At 44.8% G+C, this 19,426-nt stretch overlaps 1 protein-coding gene across 2 annotated transcripts in view; it reads left to right on the top strand.

Annotated features, from left to right (window-relative positions):
* The first annotated feature begins 979 nt into the window (after positions 1-979).
* Spata18 (spermatogenesis associated 18) overlaps positions 980-19,426 on the top strand; it is a 33,465-nt gene continuing 15,018 nt past the window's right edge. Inside the window, exons 1-6 of one of the 2 annotated variants that reach the window (XM_032916360.1) lie at positions 980-1,262; positions 8,811-8,916; positions 9,084-9,199; positions 10,554-10,660; positions 16,036-16,131; positions 18,156-18,362. In XM_032916360.1, the coding sequence (XP_032772251.1) occupies positions 1,176-1,262; positions 8,811-8,916; positions 9,084-9,199; positions 10,554-10,660; positions 16,036-16,131; positions 18,156-18,362 (719 nt within the window). In that variant the 5' untranslated portion in view covers positions 980-1,175. The remainder of the gene's footprint in view (positions 1,263-8,810; positions 8,917-9,083; positions 9,200-10,553; positions 10,661-16,035; positions 16,132-18,155; positions 18,363-19,426) is intronic. The other variant, XM_032916361.1, reaches the window with a different exon arrangement.

Below are 19,426 nucleotides of genomic sequence, written 5' to 3' on the forward strand. Positions count from 1 at the left end.
CTAATTAGACAGCAGTCCCAGGGAGTCTCCTATCTCAGTGGCCAGCTTTAAAAAAACAAAACCAAAAACCAAAAACCCAAAACCAAAAATGAAAAACGTGTCCTGAGAATCCAAAATCAGGCCCTCTAGCTTGCGTGACAAACACTCACGGACTGGGAAATTGTAGCGTTGCGGAAACTCTGTTTTAAAAGCAATTTCGTGCAAATGGAACAGAAACTGGGTTTCCTTTGAAGAGCGATACAGGTTCGGACACAGAGAACAGTAGGACAAGAGTGTCATGGCACCCGCCCACCCCCACTTCCCACACAACACAGGCTTGCATCTGTCCATGCTGAGGAAGACCTGACAGTTGGGGCAAGGATCCCGTCATGTAGTTGTGTGTGTCTTTCTTTTCAGTACAAATCACCTGACGGACCCACCGAGTAGGAGGAAACAAAGTCCACAATAAAAGTAGTAAAAACGGACATTAGAGTCCCAATTTCACAAAGACAAATGGAGAATTAAAGGCACGAGGGGTGGATGAATAAAGAAAGAGCCAAGGAAGTGGTTGCCGAAAACTCTACTCAAACTTTCACGAAGAAGTTAACTGGCTTTCCTAGACTCCCACTGTCACCCAGAGCCCGGTGCTGCCCCAGGTTAGGTGTCCTGCGGTCTTCCAGCCCTCTTCTCCCGGCTGGTCTAAGCCCAGCGCAGGGTCCCATAACAGCCCCCCACCTTCACCCCAGGGTCTGGATGTCCTCCAGAGGGAGTTCCGAAGGCTTCGGTGCCTTCGCCCTGGGCCCGCAGCGCCACGGTGGGGGTTGGGGGAGGTCGCGGTAGTGGCGGGTCCCCAAGGTCCCAAGGCTAGGCGCGAGGAGTTGGGGGCGGGGCGTTGCTCGGACGCTAGCCGCGGGTCCTTGGCAGCCGGCCGCCACGTCAAGGTTTGTTTAATAATCGCCGGGGTATTTATGGCCTGGCTGGCAAGCGGCTGCTGGGGAGCCAGAAGATCGCCGGGCAGGGGGGACCTGCCCGGTCGGACCGGAGGGCGAGGATGGACACTCCAGCTGCGTTCTGAGCCTGTGTAGAATATAACATCTTTGTAAACTACATCACCCCGTCGTCCAGCCTAGGCCACCAACCCCCTCGTCCCCTCTACTACTAGATCTCCCGAAGTCGGAAGCGCGAAAAAGCGCGCGATGGCAGATAACTTGAAGAAGCTGGCTCAAAGTGAATCTTTTCTATCGCTGCAGGATAAAGTCTGCTTCTGGGCGAACGACTACCAGGTGAGTCAGGGTGGGAGATCCCAGGGCTCACTCTGCTTAGTTTCTCTGCACAGCCTTGACCGGGAATGGCTTCTGTGATGTTTCTCCGCAAAGCCACCGCTCTTGAGACCCTAACAGGAATCTCAGACTCCTACCCAGATCAAAGAAGAAAGTCTATCGGAACACTTCACCAGGATTGAGGTGACTCCAGAGTTCGGTAACCATGGAACCCCGCGGCCTTAGCAACAGAAGGGTAGCATGGAGCTGCCAGCCACTTCCATTCTCTGGGCTTGCTTTGGAATTATCTTCCACTGCACCCTCCCCGCCTTGCTTTTCCACAAGGCTCTCACTTTTTAGGGATACCCAGGATCCTAGCAGAGTGAACTTTTCTAAATGTCACGTGGGTGTTATTATAGGGAAAGGGACACTTGTAAAAGCTGAACCTTTTGCCTGCCTGCTGGTGAGCATGGCAATTAGAAGGGTACCAGAGCAGCTTCCAGGAGGTGTTGATAAGAAATTACTGTGTCTGAACTAGACTGTTGGGGGGAGGGCGGCAATGGGGGGAGGGTGGGGAGGGGAACACCCATAAGGAAGGGGAGGGGGGAGGGGGATGTTTGCCCGGAAACCGGGAAAGGGAATAACACTCGAAATGTATATAAGAAATACTCAAGGTAATAAAAAAAAAGAAAAGAAAGAAAGAAAGAAAAAGGGAGGGGATACATGGGATAGGGGGTTTTTTGGAGGAGAAACCAGGAAAGGAAATAACATTTGCAATGGAAATAAAAAAAGAAATTACTGTGTCACCAGCATTCTGTCACACCCAGAAACACACTCCAAACTTCATTAATGCCACTTCGGCCGTGTTTCAACAGCCACATGTTGAACTTGGGTCACTTTGATGGAAATGTCTTCAGTAGGAGGCTCCGAGTTTTACCCAGGCGTGGAGCAGTCTTCAGAGAGACTTGTTGGGAATTAGAGCCTAGGTTCTCTTCTGTACGTGGCCATAACAAGCCAAATAACGTTTCCAAGCCTCCCTGGGCCTCAGCACCGTATCTGTTCCATTGTTGGAATTGAATTAAACAATATGTAAACTTAGTTTCTAGATCTCATTTTAAAAAAATCTAAATCATCTTGTTTCTGAATTTACATCTGAACCTATCTCATATTTTGTTATGTGTAGATTCAATTTGGATCTGTTGCTAAGCACAGTCCTGTAATCCCCCAAAGAGGTTTTATTAGTACCAGGGAATTTTGACTTAAACCTTAAGATGTATATTCATTGCAGCAAAACTCTAGTTGTTAAAATCTTAGTTGTAGGAAACTACATTTATTTAAAGCTTTAAGTTTAAGTTTAAGTTTAAGTTGATTTGGAAGGTTGACTTTGCGAGGTGTACTCATATTGGCTCAGTTAGAATCAGCATAAAAAAAAAAAAAAAAACCCAAGCCAAGCATAACCCTTTAGAATCATGAACACAATTATAGCCACGCCTCCAGAGGGAAACAATGCACATTCAAGTTTCTTCCAACTTATGATGATTCTGGCTAACGCCTGATTTAGCTTTCCCTTTATTTTCCTCATGAAGTTTCCTTCTCTGATCCTCTTCATCTCTGCCTTGATTTGGGGAGCCCCACCACTGCTTCACTGTGTACCCCACCTTAGTTTCTCAGCTTCTCCTTCCTCAGTGTCAGCTACCCACTATGGAAAACAACGACAACAACGACGACGACGACAGCAACAACAAGAACAACAAGAACAACAACAACAGGAATCTGGTTTGGAACTAAACATTTCAAACAAAACCAATTGCTATGGTTCGGGTTGTATGTGGAGAAGTGATAGGATCTCTACTAAAGGTTGATTCATTTCTTGCTTAAAGTTGTCCAGAGTATACACGAGCTATACACTACCCATGACTAATCACTGCCTCAGTTTCTAAGTGAACAGCTGATGTTCTTTTCGAATATCAGTTTATGCCCTAAAGCCTTAAAACTGGCTTATTTTTAATCTCAAAGTGTCCAGTAGTCTTCTGGGTTGTGCAAGAAACAAAACTCTCTTGAGGTTAGATGAGATGGCTCGTGAGGTAACATCCTGTGCTGACAAGCCTTGTTTGACCTGAGTTCCATTCCCAGGACCCATATGGTGGAAGAAGACTGACACCTACATGGTCTTCTGATCGCCACACGGGTACTGGGACACAATTGCGCCTTCTACCCATACTTCAGTGTAATAAAGTGTTATAAAATATTCCAGGAAAAGGGTGCTTTTCAACCATCTCCTAGAACAAACAAACAAACCAAAAAAAAAAAAAAAAACCCAAAACCGAAACCAACAACAAGTGGTCCTGCTTCTGTTTACCATTCTGGTGGCGATGCTAAACTTAGTGTAAGCCTCCTCCCAAGTGTCTTTAAAGATGTCTTCTTTAGCTTAGTTTGGATACATGGCTTTCAGATTGCTTGCTTACCGTCTAGACAGAAGCAATTACCAAAAGCTTAATAACTCCTCCCACAGATAGTTATGAGCAGTAAGTCGGTGAGTTAGGCACTGACTTTTTCAATGCATCCTTACTTGTTCAGCGTTCCCTTTTCAGAGCGTATGGTGTGCCTGTCTGTACTAGGTGTGGGGATTAGCATTAGAAGCCACATTTTTTAATTAAAATCTTTATTTTATGTGCATGGGTGTTTTGCCTGTGTTTCACTTGTGCAGTGCTTGAGGGACCAGAAGAAGGCACCAGGTCCCCTGAAGCCAGAGTTAGAGATGGCTGTGAGCTGTCAGGAGAGAACTGAACTAGGGTCTTCAGAAGAGCAATCAGAGCTTCTAACTGTGAAGCCATCTATCCATCCCTAATAGAGCTGAATCTTAATGATGAGCCTCAATCTGTAGAAGAGAAAGGACAGAGGGAACTCCATGTGTAAGACGTAGGATTATTGGTAGGGGCTGGGACTAGTTCCAATGGATGAGGGAGAGGAGGTGGAGGGTTGGGCAGATGTCAGAGAGCATTGAGGGGTGTGTTTGGGAGTTCAACCTTTGCTTGAGAGCCAAAGAGAGACTGAGAGCACAACGCAGGACGACCGCTTAGGATTAGGTTTCATATAGGCCATTCTAGTTATCTTGTGATGGGGAAAGGGGATCTCGAAAAAGGCTTTAGAGCTAGATGGTACTTGAAGCACCAGAATGTACAAGTGAGTCAGCCTGACATGTTAAGCAGACTAGATGAAGGACCCCAAGAACGTCCCTTAAGATTTATGTGACAGCATGCAGTTTAACTTCCTGAAATTTATGGCCCAACATCTGTATTGGTCACTTCTGCAAAAGGCATGAATCACCCTATGTGCAGAGCTGAATTCTAATGACAATTACTGCTTGACGATGTCACCTGAAATTCATCGTATGTTAGAATACCTTCAGTTGGTCAGCCCTAGCCTCAATCCCTCCTCCCTCTGAGATGCTTCTGTTTCCCCTCAAAGTCCTGTGGGCTAAGGAGTTAACCCGAGTTATTTGTGCCAAGACTCGACTCTGAAGAAGTGTGTTCTAGAATTACAGGGGCAGACGGTAGATATGCTGCCCTTTGCAGTCTAATCTCAAGATAGGCTAGATGGCAATCTTTTTGTTTTGTTTTATTTGAGACAGGGTCTTGTTATTTCCTGGGTTAACCTCTAACTTGCAGTCACTGCCTCAGTGCTGACTTTACAGGCATACATTATCATATCTTATATAAATGATATTTTCAAAGTAGTAGTAGTATGTATTTTCAAATACATACAAGGACATTATAATTCAGAAATGTTGTTTGGTTTTTGCTTTTTTTTTTTAACAAAAAGGGTCTCATGTAGCCTAGGGCTGGCCTCAAACTTTATGCATCTAGAAATGAACCTGAGTTTCTAACTTTCCTGCTTTCTCCTCTCATGTACTGGGATTATATATGTGAGCCATCATGCCCAGTTTATGTGCTGCCAGGGATAGAACCAGGACTTTTCGCATCCCAGGCAAGCATTCTATCAACGGAACCCTAGCCCCAAGAAAGATTGGGATGTTTAATTTGTGAGTGAGACTGATGGGAAAGCTGGTATTATAGGACTTCTCTCTGCATTACTCTTCTCTTACATTAATGACAATAGTTAAAAACACGGTATTAAATACCACCACACACAAGGAGATCTTACTGAGGCGTGCCTTCTGTTTGGTTTAGAATAGTTTCTGTGGTGAGGTCTGTCGGTGTTGCCATGGTGGATTCAAACAGACTCCCTGCCCATTGTAACCACTCCCTAGTCAGTAGACTAACACATTCTTCAGGAGGCAATCTAAGCAGTAAACTCATCTCTCCACTGTCAGGTCACGTGGCAGGAATGGACGATTCTCCGAATCCCAAGTCTCAGTGGGAAGATGTTTTTCTTGAACAATCCCAGGGAAGCTCTTGGTCTCTGGCTCTGTTCACCTTGTGAGAGTGTAGCTGGCATCCCATGAGTCACTTAGAAGGGCGGCAGAGAAGGAAGCAAACTTGTTCTGCTCTTAAATGACACATAGTTCTCACTCATCATCCCTTTGCCAGAAACATGGTTATGTGTCCCTTTTGAGAAAGGCACCCTTGGCTGACTGTCTGTTAGCATCATAGTGCAGACTTACCCAAACTGAATCATGCCATGGAACCTCTATCTTGTCTATGGGTGCCATAAGAGAAATGTCCTATGACCATAGTTCTATCGCACCAGTCTGATCGTCAGGCAGCTAAAGAGTGGCCGAGAGGGGAACCATCCTCAGCTTCTCTGTCTTTCTTTATCTTTTCCTCTTTTCCCCCTTTTTGGTCACCATTAGTTTTGCTCTTTACTGTACCTTCTTTCTCTGCCCACTTCTGATGGTCCTCCTTCTTGACCTGCGTGCACCCTCCCCATCTTATCTCTTCCCTGTGATCTCATGATCTCACTTCTATGGGCTTCCACTCTCTCCCATCCACAGCCACACCCCCAATCCTGTCTCCTGAGTTGTGGTATGAAGCATGTCTCACATGCTGAGGTTGAGGGAAGCAGTGTGGAGTCCAGGTGAGCCATCCTCCCTTCAAATGACCTAACTTTACTTTCCTGTTTGGTGAGTCTCTGGTAGTAAAGCATTTTATCCCTCTCCCCTTCTCTTCCCTTCCCCATTTCTCTTTTCCTTCTCCATATTCAGAGCTGGTTTCATTAGGCCTCTAGTTTCTGCTTGCACAGAACACTTGATATAGTCTGGGATGATCGTTTAGAGGTATAGGGTTATTTTGAGACTCATCCTGTAAGGAATATGTGCTGAGAGGTGTAGAGGCTTAGCTAGGGACTCTCAGAAGACGTTTCTATTTCCATCTGAGGGTCCTGCTGGGATTCTGAACTGCCAATACCAAAACTCATTATCCTTTGGTAATGCTGGCGCTGGCATCAATGGGACCTTGGCTGATGCAGATGTGATTAACAATGGGGTTCCACGGTTCAACACCCCTCAGCCTGACATCCCTTCAGTTGTACTCTCCTACTCCAACCCCACCCCCAGTCACTGTACTGTACACGCTACCTCTCCTCCAGAGTCACTCTGATGTGAACCCTATGAGATCTGTCCCTACAATGAGTTTTGTAAAGCAAGGAGCACCTGTGACCTTGTCAGGTGGCCACCTGCCCTCGCCTGCCCGGTTGGTGTTTTCATAAATGGATCAAGCCCAGAACCTTTCTTGTGGTAGGTTCAGGCTGTCTGTTGGGTCTTTGAATAAAGGTGGCACATTCTGGAGAGGTACCCTACTGTTGCTTCTTGCTCCTTTTCTTGAGATGCCCCCTTCCCCATCCTCAGAGGTGGTTTCATTCAGCCCCTAGTTCCTGCCTCCACAGAACACTTGATTGGTATGGTCTGAGGTGATCATCTACAGCCCATTTGCTTCTTGTTCTCTACCCACGTCACCAGCTGCTGAACTCATCCAAGCCAACATATTTAATTTTAAAAGTAACTTTGACATGGAGGCTGGCAGTCCAAGGCTCTAGGCAGACTAGGAGTCTGGGACTCATAAATGAATGAATGAGTCCGGAGACTCCGTGTTCTGGACAGAGTGCATTTACTTCCTATCTTTTCTCTGTTTATCAGATGGTGGAGCTGGCTGGATAATGTGTAACTCAGGCGTCTTATGCAATGCTTTGTGTGGGGTGCTGGCATGTTGTAGCATGTCTTGGGATATCCTGTTTGAATATTTGTGTTGTGTGCACAAATGCCCCTTTGGACACCGGGCACAGCATGAAAGCAGGTAGTGGGATGCCACGGACACGCTTTTAACTTAAGATCTATGCTTGAAGGTAGCTGAAAAAGCTAATTGCTTCCTAAATCTGGGGATACAGATCATCTCATTTCAATGTTCTCTCCTAAAAGAACTCGTCTATTAGTGGAGAATGGGATTTGAACCCAGGGATGCTTGATTCCTAAGCTCTGACAATGCTACATAGCATCTCAGAGCTGCCTTCTGCTTCTTGAAGGGCTGGTTATGGCTGGATACAGATTCTTTCTCCTAACACTCTGCAGGGTATTACCTTTCTATGGTATGGGATGGGAAATAGGCCCATTCAGCAAGACTGGGTAACTTGTGCCTGGCACCGACATACATCTATGTAATTTGGGCCCACGGGATTTGTTGCTTGTGGTTTTGTTCCTTTGTTTTCAGTGTTAGAATCAGTTTGAGGTTTAGCTATGAACGTTAAGCAATGGTCCAAGTGGAATCTAAACTAAGAGGCCCACATGACCTTCGAGTGTTCCATGCTCATTCCTGTTCCTCCCCAAACCATCTAGTTGATTTAATTTATTCACAGGCTTCAGAACTCTTCCCCAGCTTTTCAAGATGGTGGCACTTCAGTGGACTTGATGCCCCTCATACTACCGTTTTTCAGCTGGTAGACATGGATTTCCTATCGTCATGCTTTCCACTGTACCCTTGCCTAGCACAGTATCTTCTTGCTGTTAGAGGAGTTGTAGACGATATACATACAATGTTAGAAACTAAACTTTAAGGACATGACGAATCAATTGGTAAAGAGATAAACAAGGTAGCAGTGTGTACTGTGGTGTAAATGGCGTCCTCAGTTCATAAGGGGATTTATATTTTTTTTCTCTCTTTTGGGACTCTACTAAGTAGAATCATTGCTCTGAAAATAATTCCCCAAACCTCAGTGACTCACACACCCACAAAAGAGCTTTCGCAGCCATTTGTCAGTTCGGTGCCACTGTTTGTCAGGTCAAACTTGTCTCTCCCCTTAGAGATTTCCCATGCTTCCTCTGCATTTCGCTGACAGATTTGGAAATCTAGAAACAGGATTCCTCAGGTGATTTTTCTCTGCCAGGCCTGGTACGTTCACACCATTCCCCAGATCGTGAATTGAGCTCAGTTCTAAAGTTACATAGGCCACACAGTTCAATCCTGACCACGTGTCCAGGGGACTAGATTTTGGTGGTGCCCAGCAGTCTCTGTCAGAGCCTGTCAGAACCTGGTAACCCCTGGATCACACAGGTTCCTGTCTATCTACGGTGGCTTCCAAAACTATATTGTACTGATATCTTCTGTTTCTTCGATGTTACAGTCAAACTCCTGTGATCAAAATCTAAACTGTTGCATCGAACTCATCGAACAAGTGGCGAAGGTGCAGGCACAGCTCTTTTCAATCCTCACATCGACAGCCCAAGAAGGTGAAAGCTGCCTCTGCTTCCTCCACCCTTCTTCTCTTTGGTTTGCTTTATGCAGGTTGTGTGTGTGTGTGTGTGTGTGTGTGTGTGTGTGTGTGTGTGTGTGTGTGTCCTCTGGTCACGATTCCTTTCCCTCAACCCCTGCTGACCTTCCCTGCTCCTTCTCCTAGGGGGACATAATGAGGGTGTGGAGACAATCAAGAGTCGCCTTTTGCCCTTGCTGCAGACTTCCTTCAGCTCTCTAGGCGTGGGAAAAATTGTTCACTCCGAGATCCGTCCTATACAGGTATGGATGCCCAAGTTTCACACAGCACCGTGTTCCAAGATAGGACAACTAAGCAAAGTGTCCTCACCGGGCCTGGGACTGGGAACTTTCAACGATCAGTGTTAGCTTCTAGAACATCATCTAAACTTCCCTCACTGGAAAGACAATATACACCGCGCAGTTAAGGCATCCGTCATATTACATTTGCTATTGTCACAATGAGCTCCCTCCAGGGTAGCTGATGTACACATAGGTGTATTTACTTTACACTTTTGGAGTCTGAAAGACCAAGCAGCATGGTACAGACTCCAGGGAGCATCCCACAGGAGACAGCTTTCCACTGGTGGCAGTGTGTATGGATCCCACGCAAGACAGGAAGCCGAAGGGTGGGAAGAGCCAGGCTTACTCCTTCAATAACTCTTGAGAACAAGCCAGGGTCCCGTGAGAACCTCTGGCCTTCCATATTCTAATTGCTTCTCCTACCTATCACCTGGCCACACCAAGCCCCAAGCTTCTAATCTGTGTACTCTTGAGAGAGACAGTATAGCTATACTGTGCATCACGGCAGGGGGTAGTTTTGCTTCCAAAGGTTTAAATGGGTTTATATAGATTCCTTCTAAAAACAAAAAGTAGTTAAATCTGACCAAGAAGCAGTAGCTGGAGGATTGAACCAAACTGGAGAGAAACCCGTATGCCCGGCAGATCTTGGGAAAGCTGTGAACTTTTATGTTTATATATGCTTACTGGCCAAAAGGGGACAGTAATTCTGCCAATTTAATGGTAGGATCCTGATTTTAAAATGTAGTAGGTATCAAAGATAAAACAACTCTCTCTCTCTCTGCAGAGAACCTGGCACGCGGTATGACCTCTTCCTACCTAGAGATGCCAGTTATCATTAGTATTTTTTGAGGGCTTAGGCTAGTCAGAGTTTTACTTCCTGTGGGTGTTATTCGGGGTGCAGAGGTTAGGATCATGCTTCACACTCTTTTTATTATGGGCCTAGAGATGGTATAGAATGGTGTTTTGAAGTCCTCGCTTAAAATCAAGTTGTAATTTATATTCAGTGAAGCCCACAGCAGATGCGTTTTGAACAAGGAACAAATACAAAACTCATTCCTGTACCGATCTGCAAATCATCAGCAACCCCCGCCCCCCCCCGCCTCTGCCACCCCCACCCCTGTCCCTAGCCTGCCTGTGCCACCTCCAGAGCAGCCACTGTTCTAGTTTCTGTCATTCTGACTGAGGCTTCCTGCTGTAAAAATTCATACAAACGGAGCCGTGTTCTTCAGTGTATGGCTTCTTTTGCCTGGCACCATGTTCCTGTTTTCTATCTACATCATTTTCAAGGTCTGTATTACTGCTTTTTCCTTTCCAGGATTTCCAACTTAGAAGTAAAAATAGACAAAGTTCTCTGGATCAGGAACAACAGCAGTCGGATGGTGATTCGTTCATAGAGAGTCAGCCAACCCAGGTTCAAGACGAGTAAGAGGAATGCAAGTTATCTTTTTTTCAAAAAGAATTGTTCTAATGTGTGTGTGTGTGTGCGTGTGTGTGTGTGTGTGTGTGTGTGTGCGTGCGCGTGTGTGTGTATGTGTGTGTGCATGCATGTGTGTGTGTATGTGTGTGTATATACACTGTGTGTCTTCTTCACATCTGTCTGTGTTCCCTTGACAGCTCGTATTTTAAATAAAGATCTTTAGATACCAATCTGTTAGTCATCAGAGAGTGTGCAGAAGGAGGAAGATTAAGGAGGGAAAGGATGAGGCAAGGCAGACAGTCGAGAACTGTAAGTGGGACAGAGACAGAATATCTGACAGGAAACAGTTTAAGCAGTGTAAGGGAGAAAGGGTTAATTTTGGCTCATTTTAAGGAATACAGTCCATCACAGCAGAGGAGGCCTGGGGGCTGAGTCAGGGAGCAGCTGCTCACATTGCTCCCACAGCTAAGCAGCAGAGAGACAAGCACTGGGCTCATCTCCCTTCTCCCTTTCCATTTAAGCCACAGGTACTTCCTCCCACTTGATTTTACCCTAAGCTAGATGATCCCTCACAGACAAGCCTTACATTCAAGGTTTTTGTGGTGGGTTTTTATTGTCTTCTGACAAGATGTAGACCAGAGCTGGCCTTAAACTTAGAGACCCACCAACCTCTACCTCCTGAGAGATAGAGAAAAGACATAAAGGCAGATGTCACCATGTACCCGACTTCTCTCCTAGATCCTGCCAAGATGATGAACAATATCGACCATCACAGTGTATATATCCTCTTTGAAGGGAACATTTATATCTTGGAATCACACACACACACACACACACACACACACACTCACACACACACACACACACACACACACACACACACACACACACAAAGTTAAGCAATGCCAGGCAGCAGAAATAATAGCATCAGGATAAGCTTCTGGAAACATTGCAAAGAAATTTCACTCTTTGAGTCTGAACTCGAAGAAGGCAAGCATCCAACACGCTTAATGAAAACAACAACAGTAAAACAACAACAAAAAAGCCTCAACCCCCAGCATCCACCTCATTCCTACCATGGACAGGACAGCAAGGAAGTCAGGGGTGGAATAGTATGTGTCTCTCCATCTTGTTCTCTGATGAAATTTCCATTTCCTCTTTCTATGTGGAAAAAAAAAAACAAATTTCCTTCTTAAATACGTAGAAATAGAAATGTCAAGGGGAAAGCATGTTAGCTCACTCTGGCAACATTTTGATGTGCTTGACTCCAGGCGTGCTTCTGGGTGCTTAGACCTCCACACACATCTGTGCAGCAGCCAAGTGTGCACACTAAAGCTGAGTTCCTCTGAAGGACTCTGCTGTGTTTGAACCCTTGTTAGCTGATCCCTCTGTTTGCCATTGCTGAGTGGTACAGACTTATCTTGTTTATTATAGTCCTCTTTGTATAAGGCGTCTACTAAGTTCAAAGGGCCATTTCCCTTCTGAGATGGTTTGCTTTTTATGGGACTCTCTCCATGCTCTATTCTTGGGCATCCTGAAGGTGAGTCACTTGGGGTCTTGTGTTGCCCTGTGGTCCTTGTGGCCTTGGTCCCCTCTGGACACTAGTGTCTTACACTGGTAACTTCTGAATCAGGATTTGTCTGGTTCTATTTCCTGGAACATTAGCTGGTAGCTGCTTCTGATGATGAGGGCTCTATGTTTTCTCTAATTATAAAGGAAAACTTTGAGAATTGGTTGAGTTTTGATGTCTGCCAGCAAAGATGGGGCTGGGATTTCCTACTTCCCTTTTGTGAGTTGAATGGGTCTCACGCCACTCTTAATGAGTGACAGGACCAGGAAACCGTTTGGGCTGTACTCTATAGCTGTGAAGAGACACCATCTCCATAGCAACTCTTATAAAGGAAGGTATTTAATTGGCACTGGCTTAACGGTCTCAGACGTTTAGTCCATTGTCATTATGGTGGAGAACATGGCAACACACAGGCAGACGTGGTGCTGGAAAAATAACTGAGAGTTCTACATCTAGATTCATAGGCAGCGGGAAGAGAAAGACACTGGGATTGGCTTGGGCTTTGGAAACTTCAAAGCCCACCCCCAGTGACTCACCTCCTCCAACAAAGCCACACCCCCTCATCCTTCCAAATAGTGCCATTTCCTGATGACTCAGCACTCACATATGTGAGCCTAAGGGTATTTATTATTCTTACTCAAATCGCCACACTGGTGAGTGGATATTTTTGTAAGGAGAGTGCCCACACCCAGGCATCCTTTCATCTCAAGCACCCATTTTCTTGATCACTTCCAAGTGACTTGTTTTCACACTCACGTAGATGCCTGCTGCCACGTTCCTATCTTGCTTAGTTTGTTTAAACACTTCTTTGGTTCTTTATTTAAGATCTCCCAAAGGATGGAGTCTGAGTAGCTTTTATCTCAGAAATTTGCTCAAAAAAAAAATCAAGTCAATCCACACAAACCATTCAAATAAAATATATTAACCTGACTAAAACAATTTCTAGCTTAGGAATGTAGCTCTATCTTTATCTATGCTTCATGTCATCCGAACATATTAAATAGTACATGTGTCTGTGAGTGTGTCATTGTGCTTAAGGAGGGGACGTATTTCCTCTCCATGTCTGCACTTTTCTTCTTGGTCCATTTTCTCTGCTACTGTTCATTTTCTTCAGTTCTCTCTTGATTAAAAAAAATCATTTTTTTATTTGCCTTTAAATTATAAGATTTTTATCCTGCTTCTATCGTCTCAAGCCGCTCTCAAAGGGCAAAATGAATTCAATTCTTCCCCAAGAGTCACCAAAGTCTTAGGAGTTCTAGAATTGCTCAGAAGCCCAAGTTCAAAGTGTTCTCTGGGATTCAAGGCACTTCATTAACCCATATAAAACAAAGAAGCAAGTTCAACGATTTCAGCAGACAGTGACACAGCAAACATACTCATTCCTTAAGGGTATGAACTGAAGTACAGCAAAAAAGAAAGGCCAGATAAAAGCAAGACAGACTTAGCAGTTCCAACCCAAATCCCGAGGCTCCCTGTGTGGCACCTGGCATTCTTGAGGGATTATCTGCGCTCCAGTGGTTTTAGGGGAGGTAGCCCCATTTTCCTGGTCTCTCTAATATTCTGGGGTCTTCCCTGCAGTGTAAGCTGCACTTCCACAGTTTTGTGCACAGTGCGCTCTGGAGCTTCACGCTGACAAGCCAACCTTGAGACACATGGCCTGCTCTCAGTGGTTTTCTGGATCCTTGGTATAGACCTTCACGCCTCCTTCTTGCATCTCGCGTTCCTGCCATACCAGTACCAAACCAAACCAAACCAAACCATGTTGCTAACACCAAATTCTCTCACTGTCTTGACATGGAACCTGCACCCTTGAGCCACAGGTGCCTTCCCAGCTGAACTCAGCTAAAAACGAAAACAGGTTCTTATTCAGCTGTTTTTCTGGGGCCTTATCTTGAAGGTTTTGTCTTCCTAGGCATTCTCCTTTCAGATGGATTTGCATCGACATACCCACGATTTCTTGTTGGCTGGGATCTTGTCTTCTAGGCACCTTCCTATGGTCCCAAAGTTTCTCTTTAGTGGTGCTAACGTATTCAATCTCCACCTGCCCCATCTTCAACTTTATCTGGCTTCCAATTCCTCCCCCAGTAAACTGCACACTTCTCTTTGTAGCCTTACAACCAGGTTCCCGTCATTCTTTAGCAAATTGCATGGAGCCTTGATGCTTCATTGCCCACTCTCACTGTAAATCTGGGGGCACACGGCTAGCAATCGCCACACCGGGATCCAGATTGTACTCGGCCCTGAAATTTCCTCTACCAAACTAACTATGCACTGTCAAACTCAGCCTCAGGGCATGGACAGAAGGCAGCCATATCCTTTGACAGAATGATAGGAATGACTTCCAGTCCAATTCTCAATGAGGTCCTGTTAGTTTGAAACCTTGCGAGCGGAACCTGTCCATGCGTCTCTACTCCACACTCCACACTGTTCATGTCCCCGTTCTGGTCCTCTGAGCTCCCAGAGACCTATGAAACTCTTATAGTATTATAGGGCTTTCTTTCTCCAGCCTGCAGTTTCACATTCTTCCTTATTATTTTCACAAAACAGTTCCATGACTATGTGACTATGGTCCTACAGTCAGAGCACTGACCCCACTTTTTAGGACTAATTTTTGGTGTTAGTTACTTTCCTCGGTGCTGTGACCAAATGCCTGATGTCTTAGGGTTTCTATGGCTATGATAAAATGTGGTCAAAATCAATGTGGGAAGGAAAGAGTTTATTTCCTCCTACAGCTAGAAGAACTTCATCTCGGACAGGAACTCATGGTACCTAGTGGCAGGAATAGATACAGAGGCCGTAGAGGAGTGCTTCTTATTGGCTTGCTCCTCATAGCTTGCTCAACCTTCTTTCTATAGCACATATCTGCCTAAGGGTGCCACTGCCTGCAGTGAGCTGGGCCTTTAAAAAGCAACCTGGTAGGGGTATTTTCTCAATGGAAGTTCTGTCTTCCCAAATGACTCTGGCTTTTGGCAAGGTGACGTAAAACGAACCAGCACACCCGAAAAGATGAAACTTAGTGGAAAACATTTATGTTGGCTCGTGGTTTAGGGGGTTACAGTCCATCACAGAGAGGAAGGCATGATGGGAGGATAAGGCGTGGGTGGCGGCTGCTTGGTCAAGTCTTCACAGGTCAGGAAGTGGATAGGAGAGTGCTGGCCTTTGGTGGTCTCTCTCTTTCCCTACCTATAGTTAGCCCACAGGATGCTCCTGACTCCATTAAAGGACAGTCTCTGCCCTCCACCTTCCAGGAAATCTTTTCTGAAAATATCCCCATAGACATTTCTCCAAACATGTACTTCATCAAAGTGTTTCTTAATACAGTCAGGTTGATGCACCACAACTAATCACCATAATGGACAAGTGACTATTTTTAAGATGAAAAAGTACTAGAAAAATAAATGCAGCCCCATAGTGAAAAGCAGCAATAAGAACTGGTGTACGGTGTAAACTGGAGATCTTACATAGAGAGGTTACCCAAGGACTGGATGGAAAGGGTGAAAGACATGAACGGGTTGAGGCGGGAAGAATTGCATCTTTTTTCATCCTTCACCATGCAAAGCTGATAGATATCACAGGTTTTTAGGGACTAGCTCTGTAATCTCTGTGTTTGACCAAGCAAGGGACAATAGCATGTTTCTGTCTGAGTCCATCATAATGTCTGCAATGGTCTGAGGGCTGAGAATCTGACGTTGTTTAAGGGGAATTTATAACACAGGTTAGACGTTCCCTAGATAACCTATGTCTCAAGTTGGAAAGTCTGCCAATTTGGAAAGATCTGGTTTGAGTTACTGATTTTTTTTTTTTTTACAGTCTGACTGAAAGTGGAAAGAATCTTGAAGGAACCAAAAACGGATCAGCCATATCCCTCCTGGCTGCAGAAGAAGAGATAAATCAGCTAAAAAAACAGTAAGAAAAAAAACACCCTATAAGAATTCTTGTAGCTGCTAGAGACACTGAGTTTAGCTTTTCAGTCATTTATTACAATATGAGAATTCCCCCCGCAAATGAGGTAGGGCTTTTATGAATATCTAGTTTCTTTTTCTCATAACAAGAATGTCTTACTGGCTATAAGAAATCTGGCCACCAAGGCAAAAAAAAAAGACCTTGTGGTCTGGGGAAACCCTAAATTCATTTCTACATCCTGTTCCCTCCCCCTGTACCATCAACACAGACTTAATTCCTTTAAAACCAGAGACCTGTTGGAGCCTCACCCCCAAAATTGGTTTTCTAGTCTATTGGGCGATGTGGACTTTGCAGTGACTTCGCGTGTTCTTGGAAGATCGCTGGTTCCTTTTATAAAAGATTGTGGATCTTCAGATTGATTCTGCCATGTTCAGTTCTTGACAGTCAGGGTCGGCTTGTGGAAAGTTGTTAAACAACTTCCTTAACGTGAAATGTCAACCCTCACTCTAAGCTACTTCCCCTTTCAAAGCATTGAATGAAGACTTCATTGGGTTTTATAGTGGATTTCTGATTTTGGTAGTCTATACAAGAAGGGAATTTGAAAGTTCTTGTATATTGTTGACTGTCTGCCCATGTCTTGCCTGAAATACCATGATTGTTTATGAAAAGTATCTTTAATAAAGCTGGTTACAGTTAAAAAAAGAAATCTCTAAAGTGTAGCATGGTATCCAGGAACGAAGGACCCCTGCCGTTCTAGTGTACTTAGGGTTTCCACTTGCTATTTCTTCTAAACAATAGACTGAAACATCGAAGAGCAGTGTGGAGTCTCTGTGGCTTTGGACTCTACCTTTCTATTTTACATGATTTTGTTTGATCACTGAGGAAAGAGTAACGCAGATGTCAGTTTCAAATGGGTTCATCCTTTTCAATTTTTTTTGGCATCTTTTTTTTCCTGTTGAACACTTTCTTGGACACTAACTTTTAACGCTGCATGCAACATTGGGATGAACTTTTGTTAAATCTTAATTTAGACTTCAGACTAGTTCCTAAAGTTCCTATTGATTATTTTTACAGAAGAACAATAAGCACAGGTCCTTTATCTTTTCTTAATTTTGATTGCCTTGAAGCTTAACTTTGATGCCCCCTCCCACCTCCAAAGGAGCAAGTAGGAAGTTTATTTGCACACACACACACACACACACACACACACACTTTAGCTTAATTTAGTATCCACACATGTTCTAGTGTTAATTGGTTCTAGAACACACTCTGGAGGCTTATCAGGATGTGGTTGTGGTTCCCACTTCTTTCTTTCCTGGCCTCCTTTTGACCTCTTACATCCCGGTTGACCCAGAATCTTGAATTTGTGAGCAATATTACCCAGCTGTCTTCTGCTTCTCACGCACCTTTAAATTCCTCAGAGCTTCTGACTTCTCTCCATCCTAAACAGCCCCTCCTCTTTCCTCCCCTCTTCTACTGTTCTCTTTGCTTCTGTTTTACAGTGGTCACACCCCTTTGGATCTTAACGAGGAATGCCAATTTTATTTCCAACATTTTTATCTTCCTGCTCCATTAAGCCCATAACTCCAGCTAGCCTTGTACAGTCTTCCTTCATACTCTCTATTCAAGAAACGAGCTAGGGGGAGTAAGGGATTATATTAGTGTTGGACTAAGTTTGGAAGGTCAATTGATTTTGGAGTTTTGTTCAACAAAGATGAACACTCTTTGTTCCCAGGGGATCCGAATAGCCTTTCTTCAGAAAGTTTCCTCTGAACCCCCAGGGAGCTGTAGACGTGGGTAGGATTCCTGACTCTGCAATTTTGTTCTTTGCCTATTGTATGAGTTCACATATATTGCCTAGAGAGTTTTCCTCTGTGACGATGACATGCTGACTGGTGTCAATTGTTTGATTCCTTCTCTTTCCCATCCCTTTCTTCCTTTTCTGTTCCCCTCCCCCACCTCTTAGAAAAGTATTCCCCCTCTTCTTTTCCCTTTCCTTCTCACATCTGTCTGTTTTCTGTTGTTAGGCTCAAATCTCTTCAAGCCCAGGAGGATGCCCGCCACAAAACCTCAGAGAATCGTCGCGCTGAGGTTTCAAGAACCGATCGAAAACCTTCAGGCAAACGAAATCCAGAACGGCCCCAAGATGTGGTGTCCAACTATGAGAAACACCTGAAAAATCTCAAGGACGAGATAGCTGTCTTGTCTGCTGAGAAAAGTGGTCTCCAGGCAAGGTCTGACAAACCTTTGGGTACTTTTGATTTTGTTTTCTTCTGAGTTCGTGGTAGAAGTCTCTGCACAGTGAGAGAGTTTGAGAGAGTGGAATCAAACCCCTAGTGGCCTGGGACGCTTCCATTTGTAAAGGGGTTACCTTTTGGAACTGCATCTTTCTATCCAGAAAAAATGGCTGGAAGCTATGACGGGGATGTGTTAGCTTTGAAACCAGGCTTGTGCAAGCTAGCTCCTCTATGGCTAGTACCTGTTGGAAGAATGTTCCAGAAGTCCAGTTAGATACTAGAGATAACTGTTCATTTCACTACACTGCATTTTTTTGTTTGTCTTTTTTTGTTATTGTTTGTTTGATTTTTTTTTCTTGAGACAAGAGTCTCATGTTGTAGCCTGCAGCTCACCCTATAGTTGGGATTGACTTGCAATCCTCCTGCCTCAACATCTTGACTGGTAGGATTCCAGTTTGAACTACCAGGCTGGCATGTACTCTTTTCTCTTTCAGTCTGTTAATGGCCATGTGTAAGTCATTTTCATGAAATCCCTCCCATTCGTCATGACCCAAGGGGCAGGTGAGAATGTCAGTGTTAGGTGAGGGCCAAGCAGGCATCTAACTCTGCATTACCTGTCTTGCTCTACTCTCCTCACCCTGGCTCCAGACTATCCGGGTTACCTAAATGCTCCTTGAGTCCTTCCTTTGGAGGTTTTCCTCTGTGCTCTACTGGTATTGACTGGTACTGACCAGCCAACGCTGGAAGTTTTTACCTTGTGGAAATTGGCAACACCAGGCAGGGAGGCGGCTTTCTCCGCTCTCTCGCAGAGTCTGCTGATTGGCTGACTGCTTTTTCCTGCTCCTTGCCTAGTTCTTTCCCCTAAGACTTTCCTTTGGGGTCTCCTTGCCTTGAAGCTTGCCTTGGAGCTGCTGCTCTGACAGTCCTAACAGTTTATTTTGCCCTTGATAGCAGGTACCTGGGTGCTGCATGAGTTCCTAGCATCTGACTTGAGTGCTAACTTTGGCCTTCGCTACAGGAGTTGCCCCTAGACCGTCCCTTTTGTGAAATGACCAATAGTC

Source organism: Rattus rattus, chromosome 11 (genome assembly GCF_011064425.1).
Source record: "Rattus rattus isolate New Zealand chromosome 11, Rrattus_CSIRO_v1, whole genome shotgun sequence".
NCBI classification, from domain to species: Eukaryota; Metazoa; Chordata; class Mammalia; order Rodentia; family Muridae; genus Rattus; species Rattus rattus.